At 40.7% G+C, this 23,486-nt stretch overlaps 1 protein-coding gene across 1 annotated transcript in view; it reads left to right on the top strand.

Annotated features, from left to right (window-relative positions):
* The window catches only part of garnl3 (GTPase activating Rap/RanGAP domain like 3), a 281,725-nt gene that overhangs the window by 204,018 nt on the left and 54,221 nt on the right, over positions 1-23,486 (top strand). The window contains exons 12-18 of the mRNA XM_067969493.1: positions 1,804-1,849; positions 2,865-2,971; positions 7,815-7,930; positions 9,145-9,177; positions 13,461-13,565; positions 15,875-15,949; positions 22,690-22,801. Of these exons, the coding sequence (XP_067825594.1) occupies positions 1,804-1,849; positions 2,865-2,971; positions 7,815-7,930; positions 9,145-9,177; positions 13,461-13,565; positions 15,875-15,949; positions 22,690-22,801 (594 nt within the window). The remainder of the gene's footprint in view (positions 1-1,803; positions 1,850-2,864; positions 2,972-7,814; positions 7,931-9,144; positions 9,178-13,460; positions 13,566-15,874; positions 15,950-22,689; positions 22,802-23,486) is intronic.

Here is a 23,486-nt window from a genome sequence, read left to right as displayed (position 1 = left end):
AAGGAGTAAGCTGGGAATCCATCACGTGGTGTGTCACTAAGGTAATCGCTGCAGTCACTTGTCTCGGCTCAGCAGAGTATGCATTCTATAAGCTGGGTGACTTTCCGCAAATCCAGGGGTGGTTGGGGTCGGGGGTTGGGGGAGTGGAGATAGATTGTATACATAAAGCACTCTGTCTCACCAAAAACACCTGTTCCTGAATTGGAAGCGAATCCATTTCATGATTCTCAGTGTGAAGTCTATGTATTGATTGCATGTTTCATGCCTCATAAGTTTTCGCATAGTCTGAGCTTACACAGCATTTCCAGGGATGGCTGTTTATCAAGTGTGTGATTACTCGGTAAGTGTGTGCCCGATGATGCTACCTTATCTGTTCTTTGATTAACCCAACACCATTTTAATCAATCTGACTGAATCTCAGAAATTTAGAAGTTAGTATATACAGTTTGAAAACTTGGTTGGTGAGCCCTATAACAACCCCATCACAGGCCCTGAAAATAGATAAGTAAAGAGCATCACTCTACTCAATATGATAAAATCACTCTCTCCCCTCCCCCATCAACTTAATCAATTGCTATTAGCCGAGCCAATTTTCTGGGTTTTATTATTATGGGATTTAGGGAGTGGTGTTTGATCAGAAGATGATACTTTAAGATATATTTATGTCTATTTGAACAGTAATGGTTTATGTCTAAAGCATTTGTGACTGTTCACATGACTATTTCATGGTTAACTATGAAACATTGCTGCTTTTCTCTGTGTACCGAGCACAGTATCTGGATCCTTGACTCCACTCTTGTGCTGCTGACTGTTTCCTTCTATCATGGTTGTCCCTCCTGTTGTAGATGAGGTCCTTACTGTTTCGTGAAAGTTGTTGTTAATTTTTTTTTTCTCGTGTTCTCTGGCCTCTTCTGCAGTATTTCCTGGCACATCCTGATGCCATTGCTTCTGCTGTGTTTCCATGTTTTAATCTCTCCATGAGTTGTTTTTGGTTCTTACCCATTTTTTAACATCAAACCAACACTGAGGTATACTGCACGCTGCTTGTGTAAATGGTTAAAGATTTGCAGTGCAGGTGTGAATTGTACTTAAAGTTGCTGCAAAATACAGCTCCTTAAGGAATGGGTCTTAAAGGTGAAACAAATTCCACTTCCACCTTGGCATTAGCCAGATAACCCTGAATTCACGCTCCAATAAAAAGGGTAGTCATAAAAAGTAATGGAAAACCAACAGTAAAAGTTTAGTAAATCTCCCTGATATCAGAGGACTCTCCAATTCAACAGGTATATTCATTCTGCATCGGCTGTGGGTGATACAGGAAGGATTGATTCACCATACGATCATATTATGCCATATGACCCTGTGAGGACCACATGAGCATTTTAGTTTTATTTTTTTTTAAATCATACCTGTTAAATGGCCTCTTTCTCTTTAGATTCAGAACATAGTAAAAATAGCCCTGTGTACTTTTAACGGATTTTCATTGCTGCATTAATTAACTTTATTATTGGGTTGTAAAATGCTATTTTTAAAAAAGTAAATGATTGAAAAGTTCAACTCGTTCAAACGCTAATATCCCAAGCAGCAAACATTTGGAATTGAGAATTTAATGTGAGACTTTGTCAGTTTTACTAATATCCTCAACAATGAAATCAGAGCCAATGAAATCCATAGATAGTTTAATTGAAATAATCTTTCTACAACTCTTTGTTAATATAGTTCTTTGTATGAAAGACTAATAAGTCAACTATTGGTTTTTATTATTAATGAAAAATGTGGTTATTTCTTTAGCCTACGTCACAGATATTTTTGCCTTAGTCCGATATAACAAACAAAACGATAGTTACCGGTAAGTAAATCGTTTAGTCAGAGTTCTACAGTTCTTCATGTCTATGTATTGTTTTATCTTAAGAGGACAGGAACAAGGGCCACAGCGATAATGCTGGAAGCTGGGGAGGGGGCGGGGAAGGGAGGGTGTGATGACGCTGCATGTTGGAGCAGTATTGCACAGCCCCATGGTGTGGGAGGGGGCAGCACACTCCACTGCTGATCTCAGCTGTGTTACACAGAGAGGCAATGAACAGAGGTGATGCACCTCCTTGTCAAGAGAATAGGGGAAAATGGACAGATGAACCCACACCTGGCCACACTCATCATTGCCTGGCCCCTTATTCTCAATAAAAAGCAAGGGCCTAGGGGCAGGCATCCTTTCAGAGCGCCTCCAAATTACAGGCAACATTATTGAGAGTTGTCCAAGTCCTATTATACACAGTGGAATCTCCCCGTTACAGATTTATATTATTCTCAACTCCATTTTGCCAATCAATTCCCTTCGAAGCTCCATTATAATCCAGAAAGAAACTCAAACCCCAGTAAAAGGAACTCCTGACAACATCTTGCCTGGTCACCTTAAAGTTCCAATAAGGTTTGATACAGTTGTTAAATGTGATATTTACTTGTCATTTTTACCTCATGTTCACACACATCAGTAGATAATTCTACTTCCATTTCCCTTAAAAGCTTAAGCATGTCCCAATCAGCAAAAAAGTTTCTCTTATTTCCATCCCACCAGTGTAGATTGATTTATAATGCACACACCGTTATTACTATTATTGGTGGTGTAGCTCACTGCTGTTGAAATGATCTTTGGATTCATTTTGTGTTGCAGGTAGCTGTCTAAAGCATCTTGTTTTCTTTCATGAATAAAAGGGGAAAATATTTAATGCCGACTTATGTGATAAAAATACAAAGAATTTGAGTGAGAATGCCATTGAAATGCTCAAGGCGGCCGTAGTGAGGAACTCGGTTAATATTCTTATTCTGTTTGATTCTATCGACATTTACTGATTTTGCTTTCTTAACAGACTTAAGATATTTTCCGAAGAAAGTGTCCCACTGTTTGGGCCTCCTCTACCTTCTCCGCCAGTGTTTACAGATCATCATGAGTTCAGGGACTTTGTTTTAGTTAAATGTAAGTCTGCTGTTGCTATTTATACTCGGAATGCCACTCTATGGTATGATGTACCAAGACCGTACTGTTGATTATGAGGCGGGGTGGGGGGGACAGGGGAGGAGAGGAGAATGGTTAGAGATTCAGATTAATTTTAGACATGAAAAATCCTAAATGAATGAGAATGAAGCCTTGACTAGGAGTTTCATTGTCACCATGCTGGGTTTGGCGGTGCTGCTTGTTAGACGTATATTTGCCAACCTAGCTGCCTTGATCTCAAACACACACACTATAACGAGTTGCAGCATACACTTGACATCTCCAGTGATCAAACTCACTCCGAACTCATGCCTCTTACATAAACACAAATCTTCGTTACATATCTGTTTACTAGGTCTTGCCATGATTGTGCACAACTTACTGCTCTTAACCCACTGCTGCGCAAATTCCCAAGAAATACCAGGAAAACCTTATAAACGATGAAAACGGCAAATGAATGTTTCTACTCATCTTTTATAGTTTTTTTTATTTAAAAGGGATATGTGTGCTAAAATCGTGAAGTGCAGGAAAGCTGTTTCAAAGATCTCTCACCTCAAAAACTAGGAAATATGCAAAGAAGTAACGCAGATTAACAGACATATCGGTGAGGGATGGGTTCCTCTGGTCGTTACTGTGAGCGATTGTGGGTCTACATTAGTGACCAGAGGGAAACGGACCCCCATATCTCCCTCTGTTTGCAGCGTCTATTCAAACAGACTCACCTACTTGAATGACAGGGAGTATCCACTAGGACACAGGGCAGTGTTTTAAGATATCATCAAAGCTTCCTGGATCTCATTCATTTTCCTAACGCCTCTCTGTGGTGCACCTTGAGGTATTCTTTACGTTAAAGATGCTGTATAAAAGCAAGCTGCTGTTATTATCAGTGACTGGTACATAAGTAGGAGGCTGGCTTTCCAGACACTGATTATTGCTTAATTTTCTATCTGCAGCTTTTCAAGCCACGTTACAGACATTGTGCATCGGTCATTGATTCAGAGAGGGGTGCGGTGTTGGAATTGTACGTGCCATAATTCAGTGGAAGTTAGTTTATTTTTCAGCGCTGTATAAAGGGAAGCCAGGTTAAAAGTAACAGGACTAATCACAGAATAATAAGTGCTTTACAAGCAAGATGAAACCCACCGGGGTCGATATTAAGCCCCCCACGATAAGCAGGACAATTGCATAGGTGACAACCCCAGCCCGCCAACTATGCGCCTGTGGCCGTTTTTATGGCGGTGGTTTGCGTTCCACTCGCAAGACGGGACACCTCATTATCATATATAAATCAGGCTCCCGCAGTGCAGTTGTGGTCCGACCTCCCATTATGCCCCAAGATCTTTGCCGATTGCCTGGACCGTCCCCAACATTCCCTGGCTGTGGCCTTCTACCGCAGGCTTTCGCAGCCGGCCAGCCTTTAATCTGGCTGGATGCCAGACGGGAAACGGCATTTAAAAATGATGATGAGGTTAAATTCTGCATGCTCAAGATTTGCGGGATTTCCCCCCCCCCCCCCCGCCCCCCCGACAAACACGCTCGCCCGCTCCCTCCCCACAAATATCGGGGCCACTGTTTCACGGACAATGCTGTATAACCACAAGTGTTGTGATCAGATTATATCACTATGCAGAGATAAAGAAAGGTGGAAATTTTCCAATATAACTATGTAATACTTCTACTGATTGGAAAAAGTAGATTTCATTTTATAGTTTGTTCCCTCAATGTGTCTACAGATTGGTATTTAACTGTTGATTGATGCACATCTATTCACAGTAACCTGAATAAAAGCGCAAACTTCTTTCTGCTTGGCTGTCTTTTGAGAAATGCCCGGATCTAAACAGAAATAAAGCCGTGGACGTTTTGAGAAGATCCTTCCGCTCGGTTTATTTTAGTCCCTTCACAAGAATGGTCTGTGTGTATAACTGTGCTCTGCAGACACAATGAGAGCATTTATTGAAAGTGTTTCTCACATCAGGGGATACACTTGATAATAAGCATGCTTGTAGAACAATGTGAGATAGACCTATAAAAATTAACTGCACAACCATACAAGCAGTGCTGGGCAGTTCCTTACTGCCACAGGATCCATTCTTATCAGCTCATTTTGATCACCCAGTTACAGAGCTCACCAATACTATCATGTAATTGTTAGTGCTGCTCCGTAGAGTGGAGCATATTATATAACCGTGCCTTCACTTTAACTGCATGTAAATTCCTTATGTTGCATTGATGTATGTTCTAAAACATTATCAAGTGAATTTTTAAAGTGAATGTTCAGTATTGATTTCCCTCTACGATTATGATTTTTTTATTCCACAAGTAAAATACAATCTGAAACAAGGGATTTGGGCTGTTTCATAATACCCCCCTCTTCCCAGTTGTACTGTCCCCTATTTAGCATAGTTCAAATTCCTGAGGGCTCTTCAAATGCTAATAATTTATTAATATATTCAATAAAATATGATTTGATTTCTGCATTTTGTCAGCTTATTTTAGCAAATTATTCTCGAGTGCGGATGTCATGAATGCTGCCATTGACTTCAAAGCTTACTTTCAGAATAGTTGCTTTTCAAAAGTGTGCATAGAACGTCGTCCATTTCAAGGCTGGAAGAGACCACACATCCATCTGGTCTGCCATCCTGTTGTCCTAGCAGTTGTATCCAATAATGTTTTTTTTCTTCAAGGTACTTGTCCATCTTTACCTTGGCGATCTAAGCTGCTCCCTCCTACAACCTCCCTTGGAAAGCACTTCCAAAAATTGACCACCATCTCAGTAATGGTTCCACCTGAATCTCCCTCTCCTCAGCCCATAATCATGTCCTCTTGTTCTGTTGCATTATACAAATTCAAATAGCCCTGACTGATCCTTCTACATCTTATTAATTTGAAAACCATATTCACCACCAGCCTTCTCACCAACAAGAATTGACAATTCTCTCTATCCACATATGTTTTATTCTCAGTTCATTCCTGATCTGTGTTTGTCAGTATTTTCCCATTAATCCTGTAATCCCCTGCTGTTCCATATCCTCAAGATGATGACATTACTTTTATCTACATTCAACTGCCAATTGTCTGACTACCTCCCTAAACACATTAAATTCCCCTGGAGCTTGCCTCCGTACTAACCACCCCTGCTCTTCTGGTGCCATGTTTGAGATGAAGCTAACGACACCTTCTTCCAGTTCATTCATGAAAAGGTTGACGAGGAACAGTCCCAACACTGAGCCCTGCAGGGCTACACTCATCCCACCCGTCCATCCCAAATACTTCCCATTCACACTAACCCTCTGACTCCTGACACCCAGCCATGATTCAATCCACCTCAGCACACTGAGCCAAACCATGTCTGCTCATTTTTAAAAGCCGTTTTCTGTGAAAAACTTTATCAAAAGCTTCATTAAAATCCAAGTATATTACATCTACATTCTTGTCCTTAGCTACACCTTTTGTTACTTTATCAAAAAATTCTATTAACCTGCTCTGGCATGACTTCCCTTTTGTAAATCCATCTTGACTTTTACCAACCAATCTATATCTCCCTAAATCTTCCACTACCTTGTCCTTGATAACTTATTCTAGAATTTTCCCTGGCGCTAATGTGAGACTAAATAGCCTAAAGCTATGTGGATCCCCCTAGATCCCTCTTTAAATAAAGGCACCGCATTTGCCCTTCTCCAGTCCTCAAATACCACCTCCTTCTCGGAAAAGTCCCTGACAGTGGCTTTGCTAGAACATCCTAAAGTTCCCCAAGAACCCTAGATGAACCCCATCCAGCCCAGATACTTTGTATCATCGGATCTTATCAAAGTATGCAGCCACCAACTGAGAACTAATGTTAATTTTATTACACCTTCATTCTGACAACCTCAGCACTTCCACTTTGCCACGGTCTTATCCTGCTCTTTTCTCTTGTAAATATGAAACTAACGAGCATTTAATTTTTCACCTATTTTCACACCTTCATGGATCCTAAACTTGTTTCAGATGCCAGAGGTCCTATACTCTCTTTTTTTCTCCTTCCTCCAATTTTTGTCATTTGCCTTAATTTCCCTGGGAATTTTAAATTCCTATGATTGATTAGCTCTGTTAACAGTTCCTTTACACTGATCATTTCCTTGTATTGATTCATTCATTCTTGTATGGACAGCTAAGTATGAGAATGTCTTTGTCTTATCTTGAATAGCTTTCATTACATTCCCTGTCATGCACACTGGCCTTTGTCACCCATTATTCTTCCTACAGCTCCCAAGAGTTGTATGTTCTCCCCACTGCCCTCTCAATTCTCTTCTCTTTTCCTTTTGTTTCTTTACCCTAATCCATATGACCCTATGATCGCTCTTCTCCAGTTGCTCCCCACTTCAGCTCCTGCTGTAACATTCCCCAGCATTAGGTTGGTCAGCATTAGCTCAAGTACAGCCTCAAAACTAGTCCCATTGATTCTTCTAGCAATGCCTTACCCTATCCAGAAATGGGTGAATGTTTTTACTACCAGCACGATCCAAACTCCATTCAGTATCGAGGTATTTAAAAACCCCCATTATTCATATTTTTGCTAGAAGCTTTCATCGCTTTGAAATAGCTTGGTTATAGCGTCTACCTCAATGCGTTTATGAGCTGTCTTTCAAGCAGTTATAAAGAGGGACCACAATAATTTGAAATTATTGGCCAAAAGTTCTTCCCTGTTCTACATTTGTCTCACTAGAAAAGTATAGTGGGCACATGACCTGTGGGATAAATATAACACACAGATTTAAATTAGATTTCTGTATGAGGCAGCTGACATTCATCACACTGTTGCTTGGCTTTAATGTGTCATTTTCAGTAATAAATGGAGAAAAAGCAACCCTGGAAACCCCAACGTTTGCTCAGAAACGTCAGCGTACTTTGGATATGTTGATACGGTCCCTGTATCAGGATCTCATACCAGACTTACATAAGGTACAGTAGTTGCTGGTGCGTCTTAATTGGTTGTATGAGATTGCATGCCAGAAAAGTAATGAATTTTTATTGATTCCTTATTGTTGCCATCAATCTTTTTTTCTGCCAATTAACTCTAATCATTTGCAAGGTTTGCAAATCCAATTAACAAAGAGCATATTTACTTTGCCCTGCAGTTTTGATTTATGCACAGAAATGGATCACATTTATGCAGTAGATTTGCTTCAACTACCATGAAAAATTTTTTGCTGAACTTCAGTATTTACTTTATTACCTAGTTGTGATCAATAATTGTTAATGACAACAATTGGCTGAAAAAAATATCTGTAGGTATTTTCATTTTCGAGATTTTTCCCCTTGCTATTAAAATTAAGGTGGAAGACAGTATGTAAGGTGGATTTAAATGACAGCTTGACAACCTGGAATATGTTACCACACTCAGTTAATGCAGCTGTTTCCTTCTTAATCCGATATAGTCCATCTAGTTATTTAAGGCAGTAAATGTTTTCTGTCAACAATCTAAATTGTGAATAGAACTTTAACTAGAGATTCTTATAATCAATCTGAAAATAAATGTGACATCAGTTTTAAAATTAAAGACAATTAAGGGGTGGGCCAAGGTGCAGCATCTTAAAATGACACTCTTATGGGTTGTGGGTATAGAATCAGCTCCAAGGTGTGTTGTTAATCCAGCTTCCAGTAGTCATAGGCTGCAGCACCTGCGTCTCAGAAGTGGCCTTGGTTAAAGTAAACCTTGCCTCAGTTGCCTCCGACTCACTGCTGTTCAGTAGCTCCCATTGTCACTATTGTCCGATGTAATGTGGGGAACCCCGTCATCAAAGAGTGAGCGTACTAGAGACTATACAATGCACTGCAACCACAAATTGAGATTGCATCATGAATTGTTGTTGCATGCATTGTAATCTATTTGAAAATATTAATTGTAAAAATAATATATATTTAATAGATTGAGTTTGGAAAATTTAGAATGTGCCAAAGGTTGCTGATTTTTGTAAACTGTGTATGTCATTATTCAACGGTAATTATTAACAATGTTGTATATTGGCACTTTTTAATGAATTCATTGCTATGTGCTTGATCATGTTCCAACACAAACATTAAGATTACACTCACTTCCTGGTTTAGTTATAACTTTGTTAATGTTATGTGCATATTGCAGTGAACCACTCTTCTGTGTCACATTTCTTCCTTAGGAAATGAATGAAATCCAACTAGGCTGGATAACAGTGAGATAATTTATCTTTTCTTTTGCATCTGAATTCATCAGCATTACCTCTTGTAAACTAAGATGGGCAATTTTAATGAATTCCAATATTATCAGAAGTAACGTAAGCCAAACTAATATTAACCCTTTGAGTCTGAATTTCCTGAGTGTCATTTTTCAAATTGTCCACGTTTCCAGTGGTTCATATAATAAGTAAATTTTAAAAAATGTATCTGCTGAAATATTCTAAATTTGAATGGCATGGAACCACCAAAACTCTCTGTCAATATTAGTCTCCAAACTAACCCTCAAAACTGGGGAGATTTTAAAGGTTTTGATTTCTGGTGCAAAAATGCTACAGCTTGTTCTCAAAGGTTTAATATTGCTTTGCCCATGTTAATAATGTTCATTGTTTCATTTAACTGCATCTGCCAATTTAGCATGGTTTTTGAAAGTGATTAACAATGTTCCATAACCCTGTCTCCAACTGAAATAAAAATTGCATTTATAAGATTAAACCCAACCAAGCCCTGAGGTTTATTGATCATTGTCATGTGTGGAATCGACACCCATTACATAAAGAAAAAAAATAGAGCTAACAGGCGGTGGAAGTGAAATCCAAGAGTTAAGAGCAATGGTGCATCAATATGTTCAACAGTCACATCATACAGCTCTCCAAGAGCAGTAATGAATCACAGGCAGCTGTTTGACCCAATGTGCTGTGTATACATGTTGATTTTCCAATGTTCCCTCTCATCTATCCTCTATGAAAGTCCTTCCTTCCTGCTTCTGTCCTTTTGGTGAATCGTGACTTGTGTAATGGTCATTTAAAGTAATTCCTAAAACACATTGCAACTCCAAATAATTTTGTATCTTCATTACTGCAAATTGTTAGCCTATTGTTTGCTGTCTCTCACATAATTTATATCTCCAAGTTTTAAAAAAAATCTCCAAAAGCAATGTCCACATTTTTGTATTGTTTGCATTCTCAATAGAGTGCCACCAGTTTAATATCAAACATTGCCTCTGTAATTCAAATTTGAATGTAGGTTAAAGAGGCAACTGTTTCAGATTTTTGTCAACGATGCAGTAAATAATCAGTGCACAACATTTGTTTGTTCATAACTCGATCAGTGAAAGCAACCCAACCAAGTTGTCACTGAAATTAGTTTTTAGTTATAGTAAGAAATTTGAAAACAGAGCCAGCAAATAATACTGTAGGTCAAACCTGGCTGATGTTGCAGATCTGTACCAGCACATCCAATAACAAAGTTATTTTATACCAGTAAGAGATAGACATGGGGAAACGTGATACAATATCATAGAGCATAAGCTTGTAAACACCAATCCAGATCAGAAGTGATTCATCTTAATGCTGATATTGAAAAATCCATATTATGATTAATGAGATTTTAATACCTTTTGGTGTGTTGTGTAATATAACATGCCAGTAACATGTAAGTGAACTTTTAATAATATTCCATGACTGGGACAATGTACAATTATAATCTGAAGCAGTCAATCAAAAATCAAATGTCTGCCTTTACTACCCGAAAGTGGGAGGGGATAAAACCAGGCTTTTACATTTGTTACGTAAAAGAATTTCTGTTCCTGGTCAGTGTGTTTTGATTAAGATTTTGACTGTAATACTAAGTTAATTTTCCACTGTGGAACAAATCCATAGGTGTAGCCTGTATGAGAGCTCAGTTGCAGATTGATTGCATCAGGTAAAGAGCATGCTGAAGAAAATGATGTTTAAATGTGTTTATTGCTTCAATAACCTCAAAGTTTAGTTTTGCTCAATTTTACCTTTTTTGGGGGAGTGGGGGGGGGGGGGTGGGGGGTGAGGAGGAAGAGAAATTTTGCTGCTGTTTTCCTCAGGCTATTAAATCGAACAAGTGGTAGATGGTCTGTGGATGGGCTGAAAGGCCGTTTCTCGCCTGTACTTTCTTAAGGCGCATTTAAAATTATTAATTTAATGGTACTGAATTAAAACAATCCTTTCCCTCAACACCCTGCTGCTAGAGTGTGTCATTAATTAACGTTCTCACTATGGTGTCATCAGTGCCGGCTTTAGGGGCAAGCAACCAGGGCAACTGTTCAGGGCTCCAGGCGACGGGAAGTTTGGGGGGGGGGCCTCACTAGGCTAAGTAGTAATGGAAGTCATTCTTGTGTAACTGTTCTCCCTGCACGTCTATTTGGTGCAAGTCCTCCAGTAATCTTTCAGGGTGGGCTTACTTCCTCAGTTTTCTCCAGTGCTGTCCTGAAGGTATCTCAGCCATGTGTCAGTCTGGACAGTGAGTGTTTGCCGGCACAAAAGACTGAGCCCGATCCGGTTCTCACCAGAAGTCCACACACATTTGCTTTTCACTTTGCACTTTCCAGCGGGGGGGCCACTGAATGGGAATCGTGAGCAGGAACCCTGGCTGATTTTTTTTTTCTCCTCTCTCTCATTTTGCCGATTGTTTCCCACGGCCTCGATCAGACTGAAGTGTCCCAAACAAGCTGCATCTCTGTTTGTAATCTCAACTGAGCTGCTAAATGCAACTTTCTTGGAAAGAATCATCTGTTGCTGTTTTCTTGCTCTTCCAGCAGCTGCTCCTTCTGTCCCTTGTCAGAAATGTGTCTTGTAAGTTCTGCGAATCCTCCTGCCCAACTCTCTTCTGCCCTGATGGTACGATTTCTAGCTCTACTAAGGAGAAAGGTTGGCATTTTTGATTCACCAACAGCTACTGCATCTTATCTGGGCTCCACCCTGAGACCTTATTCGTCTATTCACATTCTTGGCCTCCCTTATCTCCTTTGATCTCTTTAAAAAAAAATGTAAGAATGAGAAATGGTCATTCAGCCCATCCCACTCTCTGCCTCAGAATCCCACTCTCTGCCTCAGAATCCCACTCTCTGCCTCGGAATCCCACTCTCTGCTTCAGAATCCCACTCTCTGCCTCAGGACTCGAACTAATCAAATATGGGAACCATTTATTAAGCATTATCTAATCAAATTATATGTTGACATTATTCTACATTTTAGAAACAATTAGAACACTGTCTAAAAAATAGACCATATCTACATCATATATGTAAACAACAATTAAACGATCCGACAATTTTGGATCGTTTAATTGTTGTTTACATATATGATGTAGATATGGTCTATTTTTCAAGATGCAATCAAATGGGGTCTTATTTTGATTTACAAACTCATCAGAAGGCACAGAATTGTGATCAACAGTTAAACTGCAGCATAAAATGTCCCCTCTACTAATCCCCCAAAAGTTACTGTTTGAAAAGAAGAAAATACTGGAACTTTTATGAACATATTTGAAGGGCTTTATTACCCAATTTGGATGTGATTGTGTTCGAAATGAAGTATGTTAGTCGTCATTACAGTGTCATAATGCCATGTGATCATGTGACACCGTCCTTATGCTCTTATTGGCTTATGGTGTTCCATAGGCGATCATGCGCTCGTGAATAAATTATTAGTCATGTGACCCTATTTGTGCCTTCTGATTGGTCTGAAGTTGAGTAGTTTCGCGTACTGTTGGTTATGATGTAATGATAAAGCGGGTTCATATTCTGTGAACTTAATTTCTTAAGTAACAAGCCCTGTACCTTTCTAACAGGGTAAAAGGACTGACGTTCACTTTCTCTCAGTGTAGGAGGGCAATTTTGTCCAGTGTCCTTTTCTGTAGGAATACTCAGGATAGATGTTGTTGAACAACATTACCTTTTGTATAAAGCATCTTGCCGCCTTTCAGATTGGTTGTTAAACCACCAGTACTCTATTGACTGGCCAATTAGACATGACAACATTTCTTAATTTCTACCTATTGGCATTGTGGGAAAACTATGCCAAAGGAGAGGCATGTTGACAAAGTGATGTGTGAGGATTTTATTTGTAATAATTCTGAAGCCATGTCTGCAAAGACCAATAAAAGCAGATGAATTATTCTTTACATATTGACTAAAATGGCACTGCTCCCTGTCTGTTCATTTATGCCCTGCTACTGCCATCCATCAGGCACGCTGAATGACTCTAATGGCTGCCTGCTGATGGAACACTGCTGTCAGGGCCTGCGTGAAATATTGGGTGTTGTGGCCGATTAAAAATTTTTCTAAAAATAGGGACAATTATTTGAGGTTGTGGCCTCCCTAATAAAAAGCCTGCATGACAACAGTTGCAAATAAATTAAAGCCTGTAGGTTGCTAGATATGTAGCGTCTCTTCAGTTAATTGAAACAACTGAAGGAGCAGACGTGATCTTGTGGCGAGGCCTCATTCTTCCTTTTATTATGTATCTAGAATATGTTAAATAGGAGGTCGTTCAGTGATGTGCTGCCAGAATCACCCAAATCAGCACGGAAAAAAGAGGAAGCACGCCAAGCTGAATTTGTCAGAGTCGGCCAAGTAAGTTCCATCCAACTAACAAAAGATTCATACGGAAACAACTGCATAGTTTCATTAATTAGTCGCTAGTTAACTCAACCAATTCACAGGCCTATTCATTTTGTGAGCCAAGTCATTTGCTTTGCTCTGCATCCTGGCAACGTGATGTCACTTGAATTGCGTCAATTAAACAACAAAAAATAGGGATTGTAATGACTGTTTGCCTGGCAAATAACCAGCTGCAACGAACAAAATATGTGACACCACCTGGCAATACAAGCCAAGGTCTTCACCTTATCATTATCCTTTTTATAACGGTCAATGTACTTGTAGGATGCTGGATGGTTGTCTGATTGTAAGACAGTATCTGTATGACGGCTGCAATTTGTCAGCTGGACTTCAAAATTGGTTTACTCCATAGTTCAGAGAGGCATCCACTAATATTTGTAATGCTTAGATCGTGAACTGTTGACAAATTTAAAAAGTAGCCTTGACTGCAGGCGGTATTTGACACAACGTTAAAGCATTGATTGTGTTTATATGCTAAAAGTGTTTTTATAATATAGAACAGTACATACACTGATGTCGGACCAAAAGAACCTAAAAGCAGCTAAAAAGCAATATAATGAAGTCAATGGAATGCTCCATCTTGACTTGCCTTAGAGCAGATAAAAGATCAGGTGAATGGATCAGGATCCATCTTTGTATTGCAGCAACAGAGGGAGTGGTGGTTGTAGGACTGGGTAGATATAAGCACAGCAATTATGTTTGCGATATAAGCAGAAGAACACTTGGTACGTTTGGATGATCTGTCCGCTATACGAACGTACAAAATTGACAGGCAGAAAAAGACCAGCTGGTCCATCATGACCCAAACACTGTGATGGCTGGAGCATCATGACTAAAGACTTCCCTCCTCCCCACAGCCATGTAATCACCTGGGAGAAGCATAAAACCAAAGAAAAGGCCAATAAGGGAAAACATAAGCAGGAAAATTCCTCTCCGACCCCCCCCCCCCACCTCCTCCAGCGATTGAAACCTGTCCGGGGATCACATGGACCAAGTGTTATCTATAAAGACACTTAGCTTTTATGTGATGCGACCTCTGCCAGAGTTAAGAGCCATTTTAACTAAATTAACACTTGCGCTAACCTATTTAACACCTGCGCTAAGATCGCGGATGAAGGGATTTCATACGAACACATGAGCCATTCATTCCCTAGTATCTGCAGCACTCATTTCTAGGCTTAATGTCAAACGGGGAGAGCTCTGCCTGGTGGCCCACAAACTTGTTGACTATTTTGTCAGTGAGCTTAAGTGTCAGTATCTGCTGAGCTTTGAACCCATAACCATGGCAACCTGAAACTGTTTACCAATGGATATTCCGATGTTGCAGTTTTGTTTTTTAAAGGATACACAACAAAAATATCATGGTGAGACTACAGTTGAAAGCTCATTTTTAATTCAGTTTTTTTTTCCAAAGGAGATTGTTTTGATTGAAATGTTTACCTCTTCTCCCTCTCCCTCCTGGCCCTTGCTCCCATTTTTTTGTTCTCTCTCGCTTTAAATCCACGCACATTATGCGTTGTTCCCCTTGCCCAGAGGGGGAACCTCTGACCTGCTCCTAGGCCTCTATCACCACCACTCGGAGATGTCTGAGAGTGGCCCAGGATTACTCACCCTCCAATTACACTTGCGCTAACCCATTTACATTAAATGGTTTAACATCTGCACTAAGATAGCAGACAAAGGGATTTCATAGGAGCACATGAACAGGCTTGAGGGGCTGAATGGCCTACTCCTGTTCCTGTGCTCCTTTCATGTGGAGAAATGCCTGGATTCCACTCGGTGCCTGTCCCTCACATTGTGTTGGAGATTGAGAACTTATCACTATCTCTTTCCACTCCACGTATTCCCATTTCCGTATCCTGTGAAAATCTGGTTAATTAAGTAGTGCGGTCCAGCAAATTGTTAACCGTTCTTTTCATAAACCTACACTAATTATGCAGTAAAATGTTACTAATTTTACAGGATGATTTATTGAAACAGCTACTCGAGTAATATAGAATTATAATAGAATTTAAACTTTGCTTTTTGTTTTATTGGACTGACAAAATGTTGCTGTTACAGAAATAAAATCCCCAGAGCACTCTGCTTTTGGTCAGGTATCATGTGACAACAGTGGGGGTTGCCATGGCGATCAAGTCCAGGATCCTTTTGTGATCCCCTGCTCTCCAGTTCCAGCCACCCTGCTCCAGCTGTAACCGTGTCAATCAGAGTAACAATACTGAGCAATGCAGTATTAATCGTACAGATTTTTTTTTGTTAAGGCCCTCAAGCTGAAAACAATCGTCAGAGGTGATGCTCCCACTAGTTTGGTAACCACCGGCCTGTATAGGAAAGAGGTGAGTGAATTATTAATTTTTCTCCTTTCATTTAAATGAAACTGGTGCAAAGCTGGGCTAACAAGCATTCCTTGTGTGTTGCAGGCCCTAATTTCTGTTTTCTTCAGTGACAATGCACCCACCTGTTATCCTAATATAGGGCCAGTGATGTTAAGAATAGCAAAGTATTTAAGTGTGCCCACTTCTGATGGCTGAATGAATAGAACCAAGTTTAAGAACGTTGTTAATGAAAACCACGAATGACAAAATGACCCAGAAATAACTGCCGAACAACATTGTTTTGGTTTGAAGCAGCCCTACTATGTTCCTCCTGTTTGGCAAGCATGGGAGTTTTGGATATCGCAACCTCAAATATCCATGTTCCCATTATATGTGAGAAGTTTCCAAGACAGTAAGAGACCAATAGGAGTCAGGATTGCTAGAAATGTTTTTTTATCTTCACTCTCCTCTGTTGTTCAGCTTCCCCTGGCAAGATCAGTATACACTGGCAAGGGCTAATCTATCAGCCCCCCTGGTACCCAGCCACTCAACATTGGAGAACCAGCCAAAGGTGATCCCCCCCCAATGGCAACCAGCTCCCCCCCCCCCCAACTCCAGAGGTGAATGCAGATGTCAACATATGGGCAACATCTCCAGCACAGATCTCAGGTGGAGCTTTCTACTTCAATGTGAATAGAGAACCTGCCTGCTGAACACACTCTTATGCCGGTGGTTGGATCACATGTTGAATGTAACCTTGGCCGGTTACAGTAACCAGCTGGGGGCTACACCCAGTATGCACTCCACTCACTGGCATAGTTGCAAGTTTTAAACAGGAGCCTTTCTACCAAGCTCTGCATGCTGGTCCCAAGGAGTTTTTCTTCTGGGTCGGTGAGGATGAGGGCATGGTCCTTTTAGGACTCACCTCTGTAATTGGGGATCCTGCATTGGAGGAAGAACTTTTTGCTGGGATGTAAATGTTATTAATTTTTACTTTTCTATCCTGTTACTATAATGCTGGGTGTCAGGTCAGGAGCTTTGAGCATGTGCATAGGGGAGCGTTGATGTGATAGATCAGCTGATAGAACTGCTGTTCCAGCAGCAACTCATCTTGCCTGCAGGAGCAGGTCAACAGGCAGGAGCTGGGGAATCTCGATGGTCCACATTTCCATGATCCTCTGGGCACCCCCTCTCCCTCTCCCCCTCCCCCTCCCCCTCCCCCTCCCTATTATAGATGTTCCACTGCATCTTAAGAACATAGAAGGAACTCGTCAAGCTATAACGGAGTTTTGGTAGCCCTCTATAGTTAGCTGCTTTAGCAAGTTACCTGTAGTTTTTCGATCAGTATAGTCTTGCATTTACAAAGTAATTTTCAGGAGCCCACATGACAAATTTATTTCTGTTACACTTTTTGGGTAAAATGACTGGAGATATTTGGTTTCATTTTTAAACAAAGGCTTTGTAGAAGTGTTTCTTAGGAATTTTATGTGATGATCAACAGAAAAGGTAAGGACGTTTCATTTTAAAATTTTTATTTTGTTCCTTTTTTTGCCTTGAATTGCTGCTGGCTGGTGCCAACGAAAAAAACCCCATGTGATTAATGTAGGCGATGTTTTAATGTATGTGTAATCCCATCAAGTTAACTGATGTGTACATTTTGTGAGCCTTGCTCTGAAAATCATTTTCTTTACTCTAGAGAATTTCTAATAAGACCGTCACCTAATTTGTCTTGATATTGCCTGTAACTTGACCTGAAGCCATCAGTTATCAGTGGCGAGACCAACTTCAGTTCTTATTTGAATGGCGGCATCAAGCCAAGACCATTAGCAAACCTGGTCCCTAATGGATGCCGTGGCTGTGCCCTACTTTTTGGTTATTTACTTTCCATTTCGGAATAATATTGAGACGTTGATTATAGTAACAGGATAGAAAAGTAAAAATTAATAACATTTACATCCCACACATTGTGGCCCACTCAGCATAGGTCTTTTATTAACACATGAAAGGGCATTAAAAAATCTCTAGCAAATAAACAATGAAATTGCATTTACCAAACTCAGGATGACTGTAATGTATTTGTTAGCTTATAGATGGGAGAACAGCATAGCAATCATGGCACTGAACAGAGGGAGAAATTACCTACGTGTTAAATCATAACTTGCCATCAACTAACAAATAAAAATGACGCGTGGGAGGTCGTTCAGCCACCCATAGAGTCATAGAATCTTACAGCTCAGAAGGAGGCCATTCAGCCCGTCGTGCTGGCTCTTTTGAAGGAGCTGTCTAATTAGTCCCCCTCCCCCCCCTCTTTCCCCATAGCCCTGCAAATTTTTCCGTTTCAAGTATATATCCAATTCTTTTTTGAAAGTTACTATTGAATCTGCTTCCCCCACCCTTTCAGACAGTGCATTCCAGATCATTACAACTCGCTGCGTTAAAAAAAAAATCTCCTCATCTCCCCCTTGGTTCTTTTCCCAATTATCTTAAATCTGTGTCCTCTGGTTACCGACCCTCCTGCCAGTGGAAACAGTTTCTCCCTATTTACTCTACCAAAACCCATCATAATTTTGAACACCTCAATTAAATCTCCTCTTAACCTTCTCTGCTCTAAGGAGAACAATCCCAGCTTCTCCAGTCTCTCCACATAACTGAAGTCCCTCATCCCTGGTACCATTCGAGTAAACCTCCTTTGCACCCTCTCCAAGGCTTTGATATCCTTCCTAAATTGTGGTGCCCAGAATTGGACACAATACTGCAGCTGAGGCCTAACCAGTGATTTATAAAGGTTTCGCATAACATCCTTGCTTTTGTACTCTATGCCTCTATTAATAAAGCCAAATATCTCATATGCTTTTTTAACAGCTTTATCAACTGCCTTCTTCAAAGATTTGTGTACGTACACCCCCAGGTCTCTCCCTTCCTGCAGCCCCTTTATAATTGTACCATTTAGTTTATATTGCCTCTCTTCATTCTTCCTTCATGCATCACTTCACACTTCTCTGCAATAAATTTCATCTGCCATGTGTCTGCCTATTTCATCAGTCTGTCTCTGTCCTCCTGAAGTCTGTTACTATCATCCACATTTCCAATTTTGTGTTACTGGCAAACTTTGAAGTTATGCCTCCTATATTCAAGTCAGATCATTAATATACCAGTTGTTCTAATACTGACCCCTGGAGAACAGCACAGTATACTTCCCTCCAGTCTAATAAACAACCATTCACCACTACGCTCTGCTTTCTGTCTCTTACCCAATTTTGTATCCACGCAGTCACTGCTCCTTTAATTCTATAGGCACTTTATCAAACACCCTTTGAAAGTTCATATACACAACATCAGCTGCACAACTTTCATCAACCCTCTCCGTTATTTCATCGAAGAACTCAATCAAATTTGTTCGACACAATTTGCCTTTAACAAATCTGTGTTGGCTGTAGTTTATTAACCCACGTTTTTCCAATTTTGCCCTGGATCATTGTTTCTAGAAGTTTCCCCACCACTGACATTAAGCTGACTGGCCTGTAGTTGTGGAATCATAGAAAGGTTACAGCATGGAAGGAGGCCATTCGGCCCATCGAGTCCGTGCCGGCTCTGTGCACGAGCAATCCAGCTAGTCCCACTCCCCTGCCCTATCCCCGTAGCCCTGCAAATTTTTTCCTTTCAAGTATTTATCCAGTTCCCTTTTGAAGGCCACGATTGAATCGGGCAGTGCATTCCAGATCCTAACCACTCGCTATGTAAAAAGGTATTTTCCTCATGTCATCTTTGGTTCTTTTGCCAATCACTTTAAATCTATGTCCTCTGGTTCTTGACCCTTCCGCCAATGGGAACAGTTTCTCTCTATCTACTCTGTCTAGACCGGTCATGGTTTTAAATACCTTGATCAAATCCTCTCTTAATCTTCTCTGTTCCAAGGAGAACAACCCCAGCTTCTCCAGTCTGTCCACATAACTAAAGTCCCTCATTCCTGGAATTATTTTAATAAATCTCTTCTGCATCCTTTCTAAGGCCTCCACATCTTTCCTAAAGTGCGGTGCCCAGAATTGGACACAATACTCCAGTTGTGGTCGAACCAGTGTTTTATAAAGGTTCATCATGACTTCCTTGCTTTTATACTCTATAAAGTCCAGGATCCCGTATGCTTTTTTAACTGCATTCTCAACCTGCCCTGCCACATTCAACGATTTGTGTACATATACCCCCCAGATCTCTCTGTTCCTGTGCCCCTTTTACAATTGTGCCCTCTAGTTTATATTGCCTCCCCTCGTTCTTTCTACCGAAATGTTTCACTTTGCATTTTTCTTCGTTAAATTTCATCTGCCACGTGTCCGCCCATTCCACCAGCCCGTCTATATCCCCTTGAAGTCTATCACTATCCTTCTTTAAACTATCAGCCCTGCGCCCAGTTCTGTTCATGGTAGGAGCCCATTTTATTGCATGCCTCATTAACCTTGTTGCTTTGCGTGTATTTGCAAGAGGTAAGAAAAGATGCAATTCACTGGGTGTTTGAAAGTACAAATGTCAGATTTATGCAGGGAAAAAAGAACACAATATCTTTCACTGTATCATGAAACAATTACCTGGGTGCTCCTTGGGCCATTTTCCAGCCAGCATCACACTGAATGAAGGAGTAAAGGTTTTCACTTGCTCAAAAAGAAGGAACAATGTAAAATGTTTTTGTAATGGTAAATTTAGTCATATTTGAAATATTTTGTTCCATTCTGTTTGTTTGAATGGTTAAGTTGTGCCAAGTTACTGAATATAATTAATTATGTTTAATTCTCTATCTGTTTGGGTTCAAGAAATAAATTGCAGCCCAATATAGAAGTGACTAACCTGCTGTAAAGTACTAGTGTCTCACTGAGCAGTTTACCCTCCCTTCGGTAAGTAGGAAGGGAGAATGACTTGTTACTCACCCTAGCATTATAGGCAGGGGACAGGAATAAGGAGAAGCTTTGCACTGAGCACATCTGTTAACTGTTTCTGTAAACATTGTGCTTCCACTATAATGATTTATTTTTTATATTAACACTTTTTAGATTGTTTTCAAAGTGCAAACAACTAAGGAGAAGGGCCCCTTCCTCCTCCCAGACAATGGAACATGTAGCAGGAAGAATTAGACCCATACATAATATAATATACAAAACCGCTGGGTGAAGCAAGCATTTAATTTATTTGATTTGATTTATTTAGAATATAGCATTGTTTTAAACGTGCACTGTTTTATTTTTGCTGGGTTGGATAATGAACCTGGGAAAGATTTCCCCTGTGCACTGTGTATAACTCAATTGTAAATGTGCTCTTTTATAAATGGGTTTACGATTTTGGTGCAGTGCAGTTGGTTCACAGAGGAAATCTTCCCCCTTGTTGACCCAGTGAGCCAGTGCGGCTCAAATCCTACTGATCCAATCATTTGAATAAAATCAGTGCAGAGAATATAGATGAATGTGGTGTCCTTTAGAGACACATTTTCTTCCCAAGATATTCCACAGAAGATCGAAACTGTTATTACAAGTTTCTGTTTAAGATGCTTTGTTGTGAACTGATTTTGAGTTTCTAATACACTTTGGGCTCTACGCGGATCATTTTAACTTTTGGCAATAGTATTGACTAAACTGACAAGGAAAATTGGGAGAGATGTACAACGGGCGGGGCTGTACAACGGGCAGCTGATCCCTAATCACCCCTTTTACACTATCGCCAAGAGTTAAAATGACCCCTTGAGTGTTAAAGCTGGGCTTGGAGCTGGGAGGCCCAATGCAACATCCATGCCTTTACCACTGCCAGCCTAGATTTCGCTCCCTCCCCTTAAGTAGGCCACCGAAGCCCAGACTGCCCTGATGCTTGTAAATGATGGTGAGCAGGCCAGGTTCAGGCAGCCATCCAATTTCCCTCCCTATCCCCAATGTCAATAGCCCCAGGGACCGCCAGGAGAGGGGGTGGGGTTGTACCCTGGGGCAACAGTGACAATTCGGGAGGGAGAGGGCCGAGTAATGGGCTCCTCTACTCTTAAGGCTAACTCTTACCTCACCTTAACGGTCACTCAGGTCATGGAGAGACTTGTTAAACTTGAAAACTTCCATTCAGTGTATATGTATAGAGCACTCGCTTAAATAGGCCTGAGCCTTCTGGCAAACTCTAGACTGGTTTTAAATGTTCATTTGTGGTAGTCGTACTGTATAGAAAGGTTGGCATTCGAAGGGATATCTTACAAGAGCTTCTTTCTGTTAACGTTAGGTTTTACAGAATAACCCCAGCCTGTATGACGGGGTGGGGGGATTAGTTCTCGGCTTCGCTGGTCAGGGAGTGTGTCGTAGAGGAAGTGCAGTACCACTCCATCAATCCTGCTCCACACCCAAGGTACACTATACACCTGCTGTAAGGGGAGTCCAAACATGTATGGGTGTCAGACACTATAGAGAAATCCTGCAGCCCAATTACTGCTGGCTAGAGCTCGATTACCTGGGTGTGAAAGAGGAGGGTTTAGTAAGCAGAAAACTGGTGAATTAAGGCAAAAAAATGTGCTTGGTGAGTTAGTGAGAAAGCTCATGTATGTTTCGGTGGCAGTGTCATTATAAAAAGTAGAGTATGGAAATCAAAAATAAAAGAACTCATTTTACCTTTCAGCTCTGAAGAAACAGATTTCTTTTCTTAAAGTTATTTTGAATATTGCAATGTACTTTTAACGTGTGGCACCATCCTGTTCTGCTCACCATTGACATAATATAAATTGCCTCCTTTGTGTACTTTTTGCCTTCTAGCCCTGGGAGCCTCAGTGTTTCTGCAGCAATTTCCCCCTCGAAATCATCTGCAGTGATTCTTGGGGACAGTCGTTACTAATCTCCACAGATGCTGGAGTATTATTGTTAGACGGTTAGTGTCTCATCAATCTCTATCTGACATTCAGTATTAACCTACTCAGCAAGTCAGGCAGCATCTGTGGAGAAAGAAACAAACAGAGTTAACGTTTCAGGTCGATGACCTTTCGTCAGAACTGGAAGAAGTTGAAGATTAAACAGTTTTTAAGCAAGTACAGAGCCAGGGAAAGGGGGAGACGAAGGGGAGGGGAGGAGAGAACAAAAGGGAAGGTCTCTGAGAGGGTGGAGGGCAGGGGTGATTAAACGACAAAAGGGATGATGGTGCAAGGCAAGGAGGGTGGTAATGGGACAAGTAAAGAAAAGAAACAAAAGATGGGACTAGAGGAGCTGTAAATGGCAACATCAGAACCATTACCAGCACCTGCTGTCTGAAAAAATGGGAGCAGTGGTTATGATCTGAAGTTATTGAAATCAGTGTTGAGTCCCGAAGGTTGTAAAGTGCCTAATCAAAAGGTGAGGTGCTGTTCCTCGAGCTTCCATTGAGCTTCATTGGAACAGTGTAAGAGGCTGAGGTCAGAGTGGGAGTGGGGCAGAGAATTAAAATGGCAAGTGACCGGTTGCTCCTCTCAACCCATCTTTTGTTTCTTTACTTGTCCCATTACCACCCTCCTTACCTTGCACCATCATCCCTTTTGTCATTTAATCACTCCTGCCCTCCACCCTATCAGAGACCTTCCCTT

Source organism: Heptranchias perlo, chromosome 31, assembly GCF_035084215.1.
Source record: "Heptranchias perlo isolate sHepPer1 chromosome 31, sHepPer1.hap1, whole genome shotgun sequence".
Classification (NCBI taxonomy): Eukaryota; Metazoa; Chordata; class Chondrichthyes; order Hexanchiformes; family Hexanchidae; genus Heptranchias; species Heptranchias perlo.
Note: the sequence above shows the minus strand (reverse complement) of the source record. Positions and strands in the feature narration are given on the sequence as shown.